This window comes from Thunnus albacares, chromosome 10, assembly GCF_914725855.1.
Source record: "Thunnus albacares chromosome 10, fThuAlb1.1, whole genome shotgun sequence".
In the NCBI taxonomy this organism is placed as follows: Eukaryota; Metazoa; Chordata; class Actinopteri; order Scombriformes; family Scombridae; genus Thunnus; species Thunnus albacares.
The window spans coordinates 9,878,939-9,895,017 of NC_058115.1; the positions used below are offsets into that span (position 1 = coordinate 9,878,939).

General features: G+C 42.6%; 1 protein-coding gene across 1 annotated transcript in view; it reads right to left on the minus strand.

Moving 5' to 3' along the window:
- efnb1 (ephrin-B1) overlaps window positions 1–16,079 on the minus strand; it is a 56,891-nt gene that overhangs the window by 16,296 nt on the left and 24,516 nt on the right. Inside the window, exon 2 of the mRNA XM_044363470.1 lies at window positions 15,707–15,984. Within this exon, the coding sequence (XP_044219405.1) occupies window positions 15,707–15,984 (278 nt within the window). The remainder of the gene's footprint in view (window positions 1–15,706; window positions 15,985–16,079) is intronic.

Below are 16,079 nucleotides of genomic sequence, written 5' to 3' on the forward strand. Positions count from 1 at the left end.
ATCAGTGTGTGTGTCTTTGCGTGTGTGTGGTCTCTGTACATCAGTCAAGACAGTCCCAGATTACTAAGCCAAAGGTTGGGCATTAAGGACTTCCATGGCCAGCACCAGAGGGCTAGTGCTTCAAGACTACTTATGACAGCTTTTAACCTCTGCAGAGGACCTGTCAGCAGCTCCAAAAGTGTCTGTGTGTGTGTGTTTCTGTGAATGCGGTGTGTCTGTACAAGGCTCACAGCCCGCAGACACAGAGAGCTTCTGCATCATTTAGCTGCGGGTGTCTGTGTGTCACCTCTCCGGTGAAATCCAGCGGGGCAGAGCTTTTACACCGCTGCACTTTCCACTCTCCATTTCCCAACTCAGCATGCTGCAAAACCCTGCGCTCCTATACACAGCGCAAAACTTGTGCATCACTGCGTTCCCGCACACACACGGACGGAGACTGACATTGCCCTGTATGCACGAGCACAAGAAAGCACAGACGTGCACGCGGTGAGATTTCACATACACACACACACACACACACACACACACCCCACGACTACACACAAACAAATAAAAAGTATACACACGGTGCAGGCCGTCTGTCGGATCAGTAGGAGATAAGGGATGCAGAATAACAGGAGGACCTTGGGGAGCAGAGCAAGTCATCTGTCTCAAACAGGAACAGACTGAGCGCACTCCAACATGACAGATGTAGACACACTCATCTTAGAGCACATCGCATCCAGAACCTTTCTCCTGCACTCCTTTGCCCCCTCCCTTCCCTTTCACACATACACACAGAAATGAGAGAGACCTGCTAAAAATGTGCACGCACGTCTCTAAGCCGAAGCCCACATAATCTGACAGGTGTGCACTGGGGGAGTGCAGATCGTACAATTCTGAACGCTGTCGATTGGCACAATAAAATAGAGTAACCTTGGGGAGGGGGTCTTACAGCTTATAATGCTATAAGCTGTTGCATATAGTATTAAAGTTATGAAAAGCAACAACTGCAGCCAAAGTATCCAATATTAATTTCATAACCAGACTGACTGTGAAATTCAAGCCTACCTCGACCGCGCCGTTGCCAATATGGAACATTTTTTTAGATATTGGCTATTTCAACTTTACTAGCTCTTTTCTGCTATAATATATTCTGTTGTGTGAAGTTGCCAGTAGCCCATACAACCCTCCCTAATGACAGAGTAGCTAATTGGCTGTAATGGCTCTCTTCACCAATACCATTGAGTTGCAGCCACAGAAAACCTCAGCAGTTTTACACAAATCATGTGCAGGGGGGAAAAAAACAGGAAAATAGAGCCTGAAGAAGTGGCCTCCAGTTGTACACATCTCAATGCAAAGTCTTGAAATGTAGAAGAAAAATAACATTTCAAAAGGTTGTGACTGTTATTTTTCTTTGTTTGCAGTTGAACGTCACTCCCCGTCAATTAGGCGATATTATTTTTCTAAACTAGCACAGCCCCAGTGGGCGCACACACATTAGCAGCGTTGAATACACAAAACTAACAGGTGAACAAACACACCCTGAGAGCTACACACACACGTACAAATCACAAATACAGCTAGAGCGCACACTTGCCTCTGAACTCCCCTCCCAGACAGTGCATCATTTGACTAATAGCAGCTGAAATGTCGCGTGTTCAGAGAAATAAGCAGAGGAGAAACTGGGTCAGAGAGAAAAAACTGGCATTTCACCTTCCGATTGGTCAGAGCTAAAGGTTAGAAGAGATGCAACACATGCTGAGGCACACACACACACACACACACTCTAAAGCTAAAGGTTAATATTGTTCATGTGGGAGTTGTTGAGTTACTGTTTATCTCGCTCTTAACTAGTGTGTGTGCACAGGGCTTGTTTGTGCGCTTGTGTGTGTAGAAAACAATGAGTACACAGAGTTTCATCTTTGCTAAAGACGGAGGGGAGTTCCACATTAATGTTTCATTAATCCCATCATAGGCCCAGTGCTTCCCTTACCACAGAAATTAGTGGGCGAGATGCCCACTAATCCACATCAACAATCCGCCAACATGATTTCTTCTACTCCTATATTCCTGTTATTTCTTTCATTTCACAGACAGCAGCCTCACTGGTTTCTGATCCGCCTTCATTTGCAGCGTTACTGGAGCTTCTGATAAACTACTAATAGAGCAAACTGATCACTTCCTGCTGCTACTTCAAAATGAGAGTATTTTCATTCTCTATTAACCTTCATTTTTACATTGGTGAGAGTTAGGGAACATGCCAAGAGAGAAAGGGTGGACAAAAAGGACAAATATCTTTTGAAGATGTTAAGAGCCTTGAAATTTACTACCTAGAAGTGGCTACAAAAATATGTGCACATATGCTGGTCCATCCTGTACTGTAGCAGGGTGTGTTGGATGTTACCAAATTTTTGGACTGAGACCTGTTCAAGCAAAACTCACAGATTATGAGTTGGAAGTAGTTAAACCGAAGAAAGATTTTTCCGTCTCAAATCAAGATTTAGAGAGGAATAAAAACATTTTCAAAAAAGAATAAAAAATCATAATTTTGCATTACAGAATTTTAAAATTTCTTATCCCTTTACTGATCCACTTGTTGGGTCCTGAATCCAAAGGTGGAATCACTGATCTATGGGTGTTTTTCTGTTTTTTTTTCATTTTTAATGCACAGCAAAATACAATGTTCTGTTATTGCAATAAAACTTGCAAAATTGCTTGCTTTTACTAACCTTAGCCTATTTTAAATGCCAGTAACTGTTTTACCCCAGAACATCCACTAACATCCAGATTAGTGGGTGGTACTGGTATTGTCAGGTTACACATGTGTAATGAGCTGACAGATGCACACAGGTCTCTTAGTGAGCTTGTTCCTCAGCAGGAGGCTCATTGAAGTTTTCGTCTTGCTTCATTTGCACTGATAATCACACGAGGTGAACCGCGGTTCACTCGCTAAATCCCTACAGATGATAAAACTGATCCTCCTCGTCTTTTCTCTTGCCTTTGTGGTCATCTAAAAAGGTGATATGGGACTGTGGACTCTCTGGAGAGGAGTCGCCTTCCTCGATCTAAAGGTCCACGAGCCACAAATCAGTCTGTGCTGCCAGATAAAAGAAGCGCTGGGATGGATCGGAATGTGGTGGGAGATAGTAGTGGCATGTCAAAGGCCATGAGGCTCCAAAAATCTAGACTAACCACAGAGCTAATCTGTGAGCAAACCCCCCCCCCCCCCCCACACGGGAAATAAGAGCTGAAGCCCTGGAACACGTTAACGAACACGAACAGTGGAGGACAAAATATCCTCAGAGAACTCGTCGCTCGTGCTGGTGCATGTAAAAAAATGCTTGTGCGTGCATTTATGCAAATGTGTTTAGATGTGTGTGTATGATGATAATGTGCGTTATGACTGTGTGTGTGTGGCTCACGCGTGTGTGTGTGTGTGTGCGTGTTCAGCTCCAACACTGTGCCCATTCATCCACTGTGGAGAGAGGAGCTTCATTTTCACTGACCTTTTCCATCTGGCCTCCAGAAGAGAGTTATGACAACTGAGCCGGGCCTGTGTTCCTCGGCACAATAACACACATCAAAGATGAGAAACAAATAAACAAACAAACAATAACTCTTACCGCGGGTTCAGCGCTTCCGATTGCAAATAGGCGATGCAAAACAAACTGAGTTATTGTAAGTAAGAGGGAACAGTGATGCAATGTGCGAGAGGAGCCAAAGCAAACGTTATGGCTCAGGTGAGAAAACTGCTTCGAGACTATAAAGAGGCTGTGGGTGTGAAGATTTAGTCACGGAAACACAGAGGGAGAGATTTAGGGCTGCAATTGCCAATATCAATTAATCTTATTTTTTTGATTTCATGTATAAATTGTTTGGTTTTTTAGATGCAACAAATTGCAAATCCCAAAGATATTTGATATATCAAAAAGCAGCAAAATCCTCACATCCTAGAGGCTGAAAGGAGTAAATGTTTGACATGTTTGCTTGACAAAATGCTAGAGAGACTCCAGCGCAGAGAGCCGTTAAAGACAGTGAGATGGACAGGGAGAGAGATGAGACAGAGCAAGAGACAGAGAGTGTACTTGTTATAGCAGAGAGAGTTGATGTCAGCCCATCTGTTGTCCGCAAAAACAAAATCTGCAAGAGGCAGAACAAAGACAGAGATAGATAGGGAGAGAGAGAGATAGAGAGAGAGAGAGAGAGAGAGAGAGAGACTGTGCACAGGTGTGTTAGCGTGCGTGTGTCACTGCGACTGTGTAAGTGTGAATGTGTGCATGTGTGCCTAAACCCTGGGGGAATCTCCTGTACCTGCTAACATGGAGGCGACTGAACGAAGCTGACTGCAGCCGACATGGGACCCAAATCAGAGCAGCTCTAATACACACAGACACGCACGCACGCATGTATATATATATATATATATATGCAGACAGCGAGCGACACACGGTGATACAGAGGCAGGCGGATATATAATAGATAGGAGGTCTGATGTAGCTGATGTATAAAGCCCCAGAGCTGCAAACGTGGCTCCAAACTACAGTGAGGCTTCTCCAGCTCTGAGGCCAGGCTGCAACACAAGAAGCAGGAAAAGAAACACACTTTTCCTCCCTTCCCCTGTTATTCGCCAAAACCCCAATCAGGGAGCCCAGCAGACCACAGAAAAAATGCTGCTGATTACATCCTAATACACACAAAGCCAACAACCGACACACATATACAAACACGCACACACACACACACACACACACGCACACGCACTGATTACATCCTCAATGGTGCTCCTCTCTCCTCATCCCTGGTATCGGTTACACGGTAAAGCCACGCTGATCGAGGATCAGTGTTTTTGGCGCAGGGCGGTGAAAGAGTTTGGGAGCTTAACGTCTAGTCCGAGAGCAGAGAGAGAGAGAGAGAGAGAGAGAGAGAGAGAGACTGAGGCTCCGGACCCCTGTGCCCCCAGCACAAATAAACAGCTACAACACAAAAATGTCTGGCAGACCTGAAACAATTTCCTGAAGGATCTGTCACTGTGCAGGAGAGATGGGGAGCGGAGAGGGTGGAGGCAAGGAGGGTAAGATCTAAGGAGAGGAGAAAATAGGTGGAATGGCAAGGCGGAGGGAGAGAAAGATTAAGTTGCAGGAGAAAAAAAAAAGGCAGAGAGGAACAGAAAGAGAGAAAGAAATTGGACCTGTGGGTTTGGAACGGGAGGTAGGATTGTTCGTTCGCCATCTACTAAATCATCAAGACGCTGCGAGAGGCAGCACAGCCTGAACTCAAACACAACACGTATTTATTTGAAGACACGACACTTTCTTTTCAGCATCCAACCATCGAGGTATACATGCAGAAACTCTGACAGCACACACGTTCGCACCCATGGGACTGATGCCTGAAAATATCTTGTGCTGGGCTACAGGCTACAGTTCTCTTGAATGTGCATTAACGAATGCACAATGCATACAGCAGCTTCTATTACACAAGCAAATCTGTGCAGAGTGAAAGAGGATGGACGGGTGTGTGAGGATTTTGTGATTTTTTGTGTGTGTGTGTGTGCATCTATTTGCATGCTAGTGTGAGCTTATGAGTATATATATATATTTGAATTTGCTTATGTGGCTTTGTGCTTATTTATGCCTGTGTGTTTGTGCGCACACACGCCTCTTGTGTGTTTGTCTGCTCCCGTTACTGTGTTTGTGTGCCTGTGGTCATGCTGGAATGGAACATGGACATTTTGCCACTGAGCTGAATTCACAGAAACGGGCTTGGTCCTGGCCTGCAGAGCAGTATTTAGACTCTGTATTTATGCGTTGGACAACCACAGCAATCTCTATCACCGCCTTGTGATTCATGTTTGTTTGCTTTGCTCGGCGCTGATTCGATTCCATCAAGAAGCTCCATTTTCCTTTCTCGCTCCCCTAAAACGCTTTCCACAGAAATGTTCACGCCATCCCCGGTCAGAATTTCATCAGCCGCCCCTCATCGTAGCTGACCAAGCATGCAGTGGTTTCCATAGCAAAGATGCGACATTAAAACCAACAACCTCTATAATTATACATCCATATTTCTCCGATGAGTTTGTGTAAACAAGCCTGGGCTCCAGCTTGGGGAGGCGGACTTCTTGGCAGGACCCAGCTAACGGTGCCACTGAATGGCTGTTGGAAAACAAAGCCATTTCAGAGTGTGCCTTGGAAAAGAGAAACCACTGTTCTAGGGATGGTGGAGAGGGAGAGCAAGCTCCATTTGACAGACAGAGAGCTGTGATTTGAGCTTAGCTATTGGCCAGAGAAGAAAGACACTGAGAATATGTGTTGTTGGCAAAGCAGAGGGCAAACAACCTCAGACATCTCAGATGGAAAGGGAAATATGCATTTCCAGAGTGTTATAGATTATGGGCTGTCCTGCGCTTATGTTTTTTATTACAGCGATGCACCATTGTCCGTTACAATTTGCCTTACGGACAATGATGCTCATCTCGTGTCCTACATTTACTTTTCCTAATCACTATGGACTCTGCTCCAAACGTGAATCTTTCCAGCAGTCTCGAGTTGTCTCCTCTCCTTTTGCCTGAAGCTATTTTAGGTTTGCAAAACCACAGAGATGGTTTCTGCATAGCGGATGGAATTAAAGAAAAACCAGGAAGCTACTTTCAACAATTGAGAATCGCTCATAGAGAAAAGATTGATTGGGTGAGAGGCTGGCAAATGAGTTTGTGTTAGTTGAGAGGAGAAAAACAAAAAAATCAACAGTGTTGTTGTTTCGCAGATTTAACTCTGTGGTCTCTTGTGGTCTGTTTGTTGAGAGGAGATCTGAGCTATCACTTAACGAAAATGACTTAAACACAGACTTCCCACAGCACCTACATACTGTCCACACACACACACACACACACACACACACACTTACACAGGAAGAGGAGTGAGTGCAAGGGATGACATAGCGGCAGAGAGAGAGGCCTTGCATGCAGGATAAAATATTCTAATAAGATAAGCATGGAGCACAGCCGAGAAGGGATGAGTGTCTGTGTTTGGAAATGCACCGAGCGGACTAATTGAGATGAATACATGAATATCATCTAGGGGAGACGGGTGCAGCCGTAACCAATGGTTACCATTCACTTGTACAGACACGTGAGCAGCCCCTAAAAGAAAAGTCCTCGTGTCCCCCCCACCAACCCACATCCCAACCCGTCCCCCCCCCCCCCCCCCCCCACTTCCCCGCCCCTCTCCTCCACTCTAAACAAACTCCTCTGTAATAAACGAAAGGCAATAACCAGCGACAATAACGCTGTGCCTGCTAACCCTCTCTGAATGAAATATCCAAAGGAGAAGTAGCAGAGGCAGCCTGGATAGATTTGCAAAGCAAGCAGAAAGTCATATATTATACTGGCACTCTAATAAACACTGGGCTATATTCACTCACAGGGGGGGTTAAATCTCCTTATCCCAGGCCATGCTGCTCCACCGGTGATAACCTGACCTGTTGGCAGGGTTTACTTTGAAAATGAAATCCGTTGAGGCTTACTGATTAGCTGCTTAAAACTCTAATCGGTAACATCAATGACAGTTACTCGAACTCAACCCCCCACCTGATTTTCTATGTGAATCCCATTCTTCAAGAACTTAGCAGGATTATTTGGCATTTGAAAAACATGACATACACTGGTTCAAAACGACCGGTAACACAGCAAATCTAAGGCATTTATAAGATTATTTGACACGTTTTTATAATTGTATCCTCTATAATTAAGGGGTATAAAATGATAAGCTGATTCTTTTCTTTCTTTTTGGAGTTTTTGTGGTTCTTAATTTCATGATACGTACAGACTGATAGAAATGTTTGCCAGCAAAACTAGTAATTATTTCACAACCTGTGAGTAATTTTTAATGTCCGCAATCTGATAAATATGCAATAAAACAATGTGTCCTTTGTTCTACGCTGAGAGCAAGCATGTGTGAGACTCTACAATCAAAGCGAAAGGAAAATCCTGAGCAGTGTCTCTTGCTTGTAATTAAAATATTTTTACTGAGGGAGGTTACCAGATGTTAAAAATTCATTTAACTGTGAGCTAGAAACGTGTGAGTTATTTGCATCTCTATAATCTGACAATCAAAATGCCTTTGTCTTTTCAAATGCGCCAGCGACAATTGCGAATGCCTTTTTGTAAGTGGCTGTGATTTCATTATGGTAATTTTATGTTAACTCTAAAAGATGACATTTAACACTTTTTTTATAATCAGATTATTCTTATTGCACTACATCCAATCTTGCTATAAGCTTTCCAGTGTTTTTATTTATATGAGTGTGTATGTGTTTTTCACTTGTGCGTGTTGTGTGTTCCTTTTCCCAAGCTCATATTTGCGTTATTACTGTGAGTGCCTGCGTGGGAGTGCGCGTGTGCACATATGTTGGTGTGTTTACGTCCTCACAAATGTAGGGCAAGGGAGGATCTCGTGATCCGCTGCAACCAGGCCAGGGATTTCAACCTTGACCTTTAACTCTCCCAAGGGCAAATAAGAGGAGAAGAAGCTGCTTTGCAAAGTAAAAAAAAAAAAAAATATATATTGGATACATATTGCCCAGTGGAGAAGGGATTCCATGGGGGATGGTTTGAATGGAGGGGTGTAAAAATGTGTGGGTTGTTGAGCAAAAATAACAGTGATACAGAGGAGAGCCCACGCTAAAGAGTATGAATGTTAGCGATATGCAACATGCCTCCTAACCTTAATCCTGTCAGGTGTGAGCACCGCAGAAAGATCATCCCACAGTGTCAAATGCAGTCTGTCTGATATACTCTTATATTCACAGACTCCATCAGCACCCTGGTGTAGCGTGTGGAAAGATTATAACATGAAATAAATAGACTTTTCCATTACCAATTTATCCTTGGATAATAATAAAATGCTTATCAGCCGCTATGTGTTTCAAGACTAACTGGGTTTACCTACAAAGTCAAAGAAACTGAGCGACAAAAATGAAAACAACTTTGCTTTTTGCTGCGAGCAGGCATTATGTATTTCACTGAGGCAATCTTCTGGAGGTGAGATAGCAGTGCACTGCGGCAGTATTCTGGTGGGGAAGTCGGTGTGTGTCAGAGTCCACGATGGTACACCGAGATGGAGAGTGACAGCTGTCAGGAGGGATCAGGCTTACCCTGCCCGCTACACAGGAAATCAAGGGAGAAGAAGCGCGCATGACGACAGGCTGCCTCTGTTTACTGCCTCGTGGCCTTACCCTTATATAGAACAGAGACTCACCGGCCCGGCTAACCACAGAAATCATATCACCGAGCAGTCATGGTAGATTATTTCAATGAGGATCGAATGGGAGAGAAAATGGAGGGACTTTTTTTGGGCTCCGCTGGGGGCGTATAAAGACTGCATATATATGTGTGCGGCTGCTTATGCCTGTCCCTTCTCTCTCTTTCCCACTCTGTTGCTCATTTTCTCCATTATATTTCCTTTGCTTTAAAAGCCTCCTGTCTAAAATCACTTCTCTCCTGACTCTGAGCCCTAAACACAGCACAGCCATTTTCCTCACAAACAGCTCATTCCATATCCTGTGTTTAGACAACGCTGTGAAATACAACCAGTTTGTTCGCTCATACACCAAGGTAGGGGTGGGAAGGTGGGTGTATGTATATAAATGTGTGTGTTGGGAGGAGGGGGTGCTGATGGACAGGACAAGCTGGTGCTGGTCTGGGGTTTGAATCAGTGCAGGGTTATCATTACTGAACCCCCGCTGTGTTTCCGTGACCCCTCGCCCATGAGTTTTGACCTTTAACCCCCCTCTCGACTCCTGTCAAAGCTAGGCTGGGACGGACGGGACCGTGTGGGCGGGATCCCCTGCAGTGACATGACAGCACAGGAGACCCACACAAACAAATATAAACACACACACACACACACACACACACACCATTTGTTGCTTACTTTACCCCACACCTTTTGTTGCTTGTTCAACCCCATGGAAGGAGCAGGGGCCGGGTGGGGGTTGGGGTTGGAGTGGTGGATGATCAAGGAAAAGACAAACGGAGCCACGAAGTCAGAGTTGAGACCGGAGTTGGACAAGAAAAAGACTGCTGGAAGATTCAGTGGAATGTCCACTCCCCTATGCATTTTCCTCTTGTCTCAAACGTGTCTGCCACGTTTGACCGTTAATCAGGCCAGATAAGCCGGGTCTTTATAGGCCGAGCAGATTTACACCGCTCTGCTGGCCGGCTGGGCCGCATTCCCAGCAGAGACGGTGGGATAACGCACTCACATCTCCTAGGCGGGGATAAGCTGGCCTAAAGGGGCCCCAACACACACACACACAGACACAAACACACACACATACTCTCTTTACTGTACAGGAAAAGCAGGAAAGGTATATTCACTGCAGGTGCTTGCTGTCCCTTATTTGCTGTTTCAAGAAAAAACACTTATATTACACACATGCAGCAAGACCACACTTGGCCATTATCTAAATGATAGATGAATGGTGTCATGGTGTGTGCGCAGGCTACAGTAGAATAAATAAGGCAAGCTCTTCCTGTTGCAAAGGACAACAACATTAACATAATACCAAGACAAATACTACATCCGATTACTGCTGACGCGAGAACGTTACAGTATATGAGCCTAATGATGATCCACCATCAGGCTGGATCCTGCACGTCCAGCCTCCCTCGTGAAGGATTTACAACTGGCTCTGATTATGAGTTCAGTCTGAATCACTGTGGAGTAAGTGCTAAGTATTCTTAATACTTGCGTAATATACACATCAGCGACAAATTGTTATACAGCAGAGAAACAAGAAAGTGTTGTGCAAAAGCAAATTCAACCTAAAGTAAAGTTGATGTGTCGGCTTTGATGTTGGAACGTACCATAGTCTTGATGCATGCCCACACACATGTCACTAATAGAGTTAGTTAAAATATTTATAATATAATCAAGAGACAATATGCAGAGCAGCCCCACTAACAACAGCAAGGGAAACTTAGAGCGGACCCTGAAAGTGCCTGAGGTGTTTTCTAAAGACATGTGGGTGTAATAAAGCTCAAAGAACTATTTTTTTAAAGTCCACATGAAATGTTGCCACAGGAGCGGCTCCCCAAAAAATGTCGCTTGATAACATCACAAGTTTCATGCTTCCCTGTGTTCTGGCTTTGAGGGAGAATTCACAAATATCGATTGAACTGCTGCAGATCAAAAGAAAAACATATGTGGGGTTTAATTGATTGCGGCTTTTTCCTTCAGAGGAGGATGACATAAATAAGCTATTTTTATAGAATAAAACTGACTGTAGCTTGGTTTTATTTTCTTAACATAAAAGAAATTTAACTTAATATATTCTGAAGCATTTTAAAACTTAAAAGACATAAAGTTAAATTGTCTGTATCCCCATTTGGGAGGAAATGTGACGTGGAGAGATGGTTATTAAGAGGCTAATTAAGGCAGAATAGATTTAACAGTATTCTACATTATCCTTACTCTTCCATACCTCCAGTTACATTGTAAAATAAGATTAGTGGTGGTTCAGTGTGTTTCTTATGGCCTGCAGAGCCTCCACTCACTTCTTACTGTGCCAGCAGTTCTTTGGCAAAAGGCGACTTGTTGCATATTAGTGTGTATATGACATTGCTGATGTCACGATCATCTCTGATCATTACATTGATTCGTAGAGGAATCAATTACAGATGTGGCAGAGCCCCCAACAATATCCTCTGACCGGACAAACCACAACACATGTTATGATTTTAGAAAACTGTTCAAGTCATTCCAGGAAATTTAGGAACTGAAGCAGAATTTAGATAAGGCCAAAGCAGCCAAGAATGTTTTTTTTTGCATCATGATCTGAGCTGTAAGAGCTCAGTAAAGCTTCTGCAACTACTGAGCTAACAAGATGGCGAAACAATACAGCTATCTTGGTTTTAGAAATGCCTCACCACTCAAACTGTGGCTTTTGTATCATGGAAATGTACGTGCAGATACAAGTATGACATTGGCAGTGTATGTGTCAACATGTGATAATACTGGTAATATTTTGTATTCTCTTATTGTGACAAAACCCCATTAAAAGAACAAAACAACTATTCATGAGTCAGTCTCTCAATACTTTATGACTTTCTTACCTTGTCTGCTGCACTCATCCCCAAGGCTATTCATCTCTACTACATACATAAATCTTTAAAAATGGGTAACAAATATACATTTTCATTTTTTAAAAAGGCAAGGTAATTTCCCAAAACAGCTGGACACTGTAGTTTTAAGCAATGTTGCCCAAAACATTGTGCGTTTAGAGGGCACTATTTTCAACTATGGATTGATACTCATTTGGTGCTTGTGTTCATCATCATGAAGTATGTTAGTCAGTGTAACAGTGTGGCTCACTGACGTGTTAGAATAGATTTTTGACAATAAAGGAGGTCAATGGCACAGAGGAGTAAGCTGTATAAAGCTTTGACGGTCAATACTTGTTGGTGGGGTCAATTAATCTGTTGATTTTGGTCTTTTCATGGGATTTGTTTACAATATAGAAAATTTACAGCTATATCATTTAAGGCAAAAATATACCAAAAGATTTCCCTGGGTAACAAAATATTAACATTTGATTAATGGCCCCCTCTGTGACCATCTACAGGGTTCATGTTGGCCAGATTATTTAATACATTATGTATGCATCATTTCACAGTAGTTTCCTAAAGGTGGTTAGAGATTTTGCACTTTATTTATTAACAGGATCCTTGAAAAAAAAGAATTCCTTGGTGTTGTATGTGTCATATGAAGTATATTGTATAGTATATTGTGACTCAGTCAGAATAACTCACACAATTTTCACCCTGAAAACACTCTGTTCATTTGTGCTAGAAGCATCAACTGTGTTGGAGTACTCTCAAGTCCATTGTTGAACTTACACTTGTGAAATTTTTGTTGTCACTTTTATAGTTAAGTGTTTTCTGTATTGTAATAAACAGCAACAAAATCTCTCTCTTAAAGTCTCATGAGGAAAGCAGAGAAATCTACAGACCCATCAGAGTGTGTGAGAGGTTTTGTGTTTTCTAGAGTTAGACTTTAAATATTTTCAGCTATACAGTATTTTGGAAAACTGGCTAAAACTGCTGAGAAACATTATCTGATTTACTTCAAAGGTGTTGGTTGATACACCCATATATGAGCTCTGCTAGCATATAAAAAATTACAAGTCTCATGTAAGTCCTACTATCCTTCTAAGCGCACACCAATATAAGATATCAGGTAAATTCTGATAAACTCTTTCATGCTTCAAATTTACTTATTTCCTCTGTTTTTTTTAGATTGCACTGGTGATGAAAGTCTTCAGCAGGAAAAACACATCCCATCCCAGGTGACTGCTGACGATAAGATCAACTTGCTGCTCGAGCAGAGAAAAAAATACGCTGAGAGAATGTTTAGGTTACCGAGACACATACAGACAGTCCATCACTACACCTTTAAGTCTACTCATATTACGCCAATCTGTCTAATAAAGTAGCAAGTAACAGTAAAGATAAAGCTTCTGTTTGAAGCCTTTGGAAGTTTAAACTGGAGGATTTTGATGAAGACTAGAATCCTAGAAAGGAAGGTTCGGAGTTAAGTGTTACATTATGCTGATTTTATCCTCTAAATAGGTCAAACCTACACTTCAAATCTCATTCCTTGTCTCAGGTGTGGGCAGTGAAAATGAGGGACATTGAGTATTAAGCCCAGATGCTCCTCAAATCCGCAGAGGCCTTACCTCCTCATTTTCAGTGAGTCACATTTGACACACAGTGATTTTAATATTTAAGCAGTATTCTGGAAAAGTAATTTCAATGATTGTAACCTACAGATATCCTAAAGTCCTCAGTGTGACTAAGACTATGCCAAGATCCTGAGAGAAAAGCAGCAGGAGGCACTCTGCTCCAAACTGCTCGGGGGACACAAGAGCTGGTTATGGAGGTTTTTCCCAAAGTCCTGCAGGGCTTCTCTCCACGCCCCCTCCTCAATATCCCCAGTAGCTCAGTGAAATGTCTGTTGGGGATACAAAGGCTGTTTTGGACCAGTGCTCTCTCAACTGTGGACTGTCAGGCCACCTTCTCCCACTCCATCAGGGATGACATGGTTCTATTCAGAAAATTATTAGACAGAAGTGCCCACATGATATCCTGGTGAAAGGGATCAAGAGCTTTGCACCAATGCAGGTGAATAAAATTGCTGATTTTGCCACAGGGCAGGTTTGTGGCATGTTTAGGCCCCCCCAAAGTGCCTGAAACAGGGCAAACAACACCCAGTCCAGAGACAAACTCTGTTGCGGTGCGACCTCCACCAGCTCCTACAACACCCTGGAACCTCCTTTAATGACTAATGTGCAGGACAATAAGGGCCTAAATAAGGAGGCCAGCTTGGAGGATGCAGAACCCACCAGAGAACCAGACTCTCAACCTTTCCCATTAAACCTGTAGTCATTATTGCAGTCCAGGAGGATAATGAAGAAAGGCCCAGCCTGGAGGAGGACCCAAAACCCACCAGAGAACCAGACTCTGTTTTGGTTCCAGCTTCTTCAACCCCTCCTGTTGAACCTGTAGTCATAATGCACTCCTTTGCTTTTTCAAGAGTAAAAATGACCCAGCAGAAGAATTTGCTGCCCTTCTGTCTGCTCTGTCAGACAATGTGCTGTTCCTTTGTAGCCAGTGTTACTGACTGACTTTTATGAAAGAACATGTCTTATGACATATAGAACACCAAGGAATTATTCAAGTAGCATGTGTTAAAGAAATCTGAATTTATATGAAATAAATAAAATCATTCTTGTCATATGTCATGTTGTATAAATTTTATACTGTTTACACACACTATTAGAATTAGGGATATGTTTTTCTTTCACAATTGAACTCTCCGGCATAAATGAAACCTTTTGAATTATTGTCCCAATTTCTACTAGTGTAAGTCCACAAATACTCACACAGAATACAATTTTAACTTCAGACTTATTACTTAATAGAGCCCCTAATAAATTACCCATAAACACACTGTGTCTAAAAAGTATGTGTGAAAAATGAAGTGCGCATAATGTCTAAGTGTTTTTTAGGTAATGCTCTATTTTAAGGGTGCATAATTTCCTAATAATTTCCAAAGACATTTCATGGAAAGAACTGTGTTATTTCACCCTAATTAGAGAAAAAAATGGGAATTTCCTTCAAAGAAAAGCTCTAAAGAAAATGTTCTAATCCAAGTAAGCATGTATTCATTATCCATTTATTACTGGAAACTTCATAAACACATATAATGAATAGTATATTTGTAGACATATTTCATATTTTTGCATGCTCAGCTTACCTGATGTGCACGGACTAAATGAGTCTGTAGGTTACACTAGCAATTCATTGGAATTAATTAAATGAAGTACCAATTGAACACTGTCTCTATATTCTCTATAATTAGGGAGGATTAATTATCAGGATTACACAGGTCTTTTCGTAAAACTTCTTGGAAATGATTAGGAAATGATCCTGAAATCACAGACCCATAAATCTTAGTCCTGCTACTGTGCAACAAGCAAAACACTTTTGGTTGTTGCTATGTTGCTGCGGCGGCAGCCATTACGAGTCAGTCTGAACTCCCAGATGTGACTGTGTGTAACTGAGTGTGAAGCAGAGATTATTACTCCGATTGTTCAGTCAAGCTTCTCTGGTTAAATGAAGGTTAAAAAACTAAACGTCAACAATAAATCATCATGAGAAACTCACAGGTGATGTAGTAGTTGACGTTCCTCTTGAACTCCAGGCCCATGTAGTTGGGGCTGAACTCCTGGAATTTGATGGTGAATTTGATGTCCTTCTCCGGCTTGTTACAGTTGACCAAGACATTTGGATCGAGGACTGTACTGCAGCTCTCCGCCTGCTCCCTCTTCACCAGGTACAGCTTGTAGAACTCATACTCTCTGCCTTGGTCCGCTTTGGGACAGATGATGTCCAGTTTGTCCCCAATGTCTGGGTAGATCACCAGGCCCTTTCCAGCCACAAACCTGCCGGAGGAGAAAAAAGCAGACATATTGTAATTCACACAAAATAAAGGAAGTCTGGAAAAAGCAGCCACATAATTCAGACAACAGTTTACACA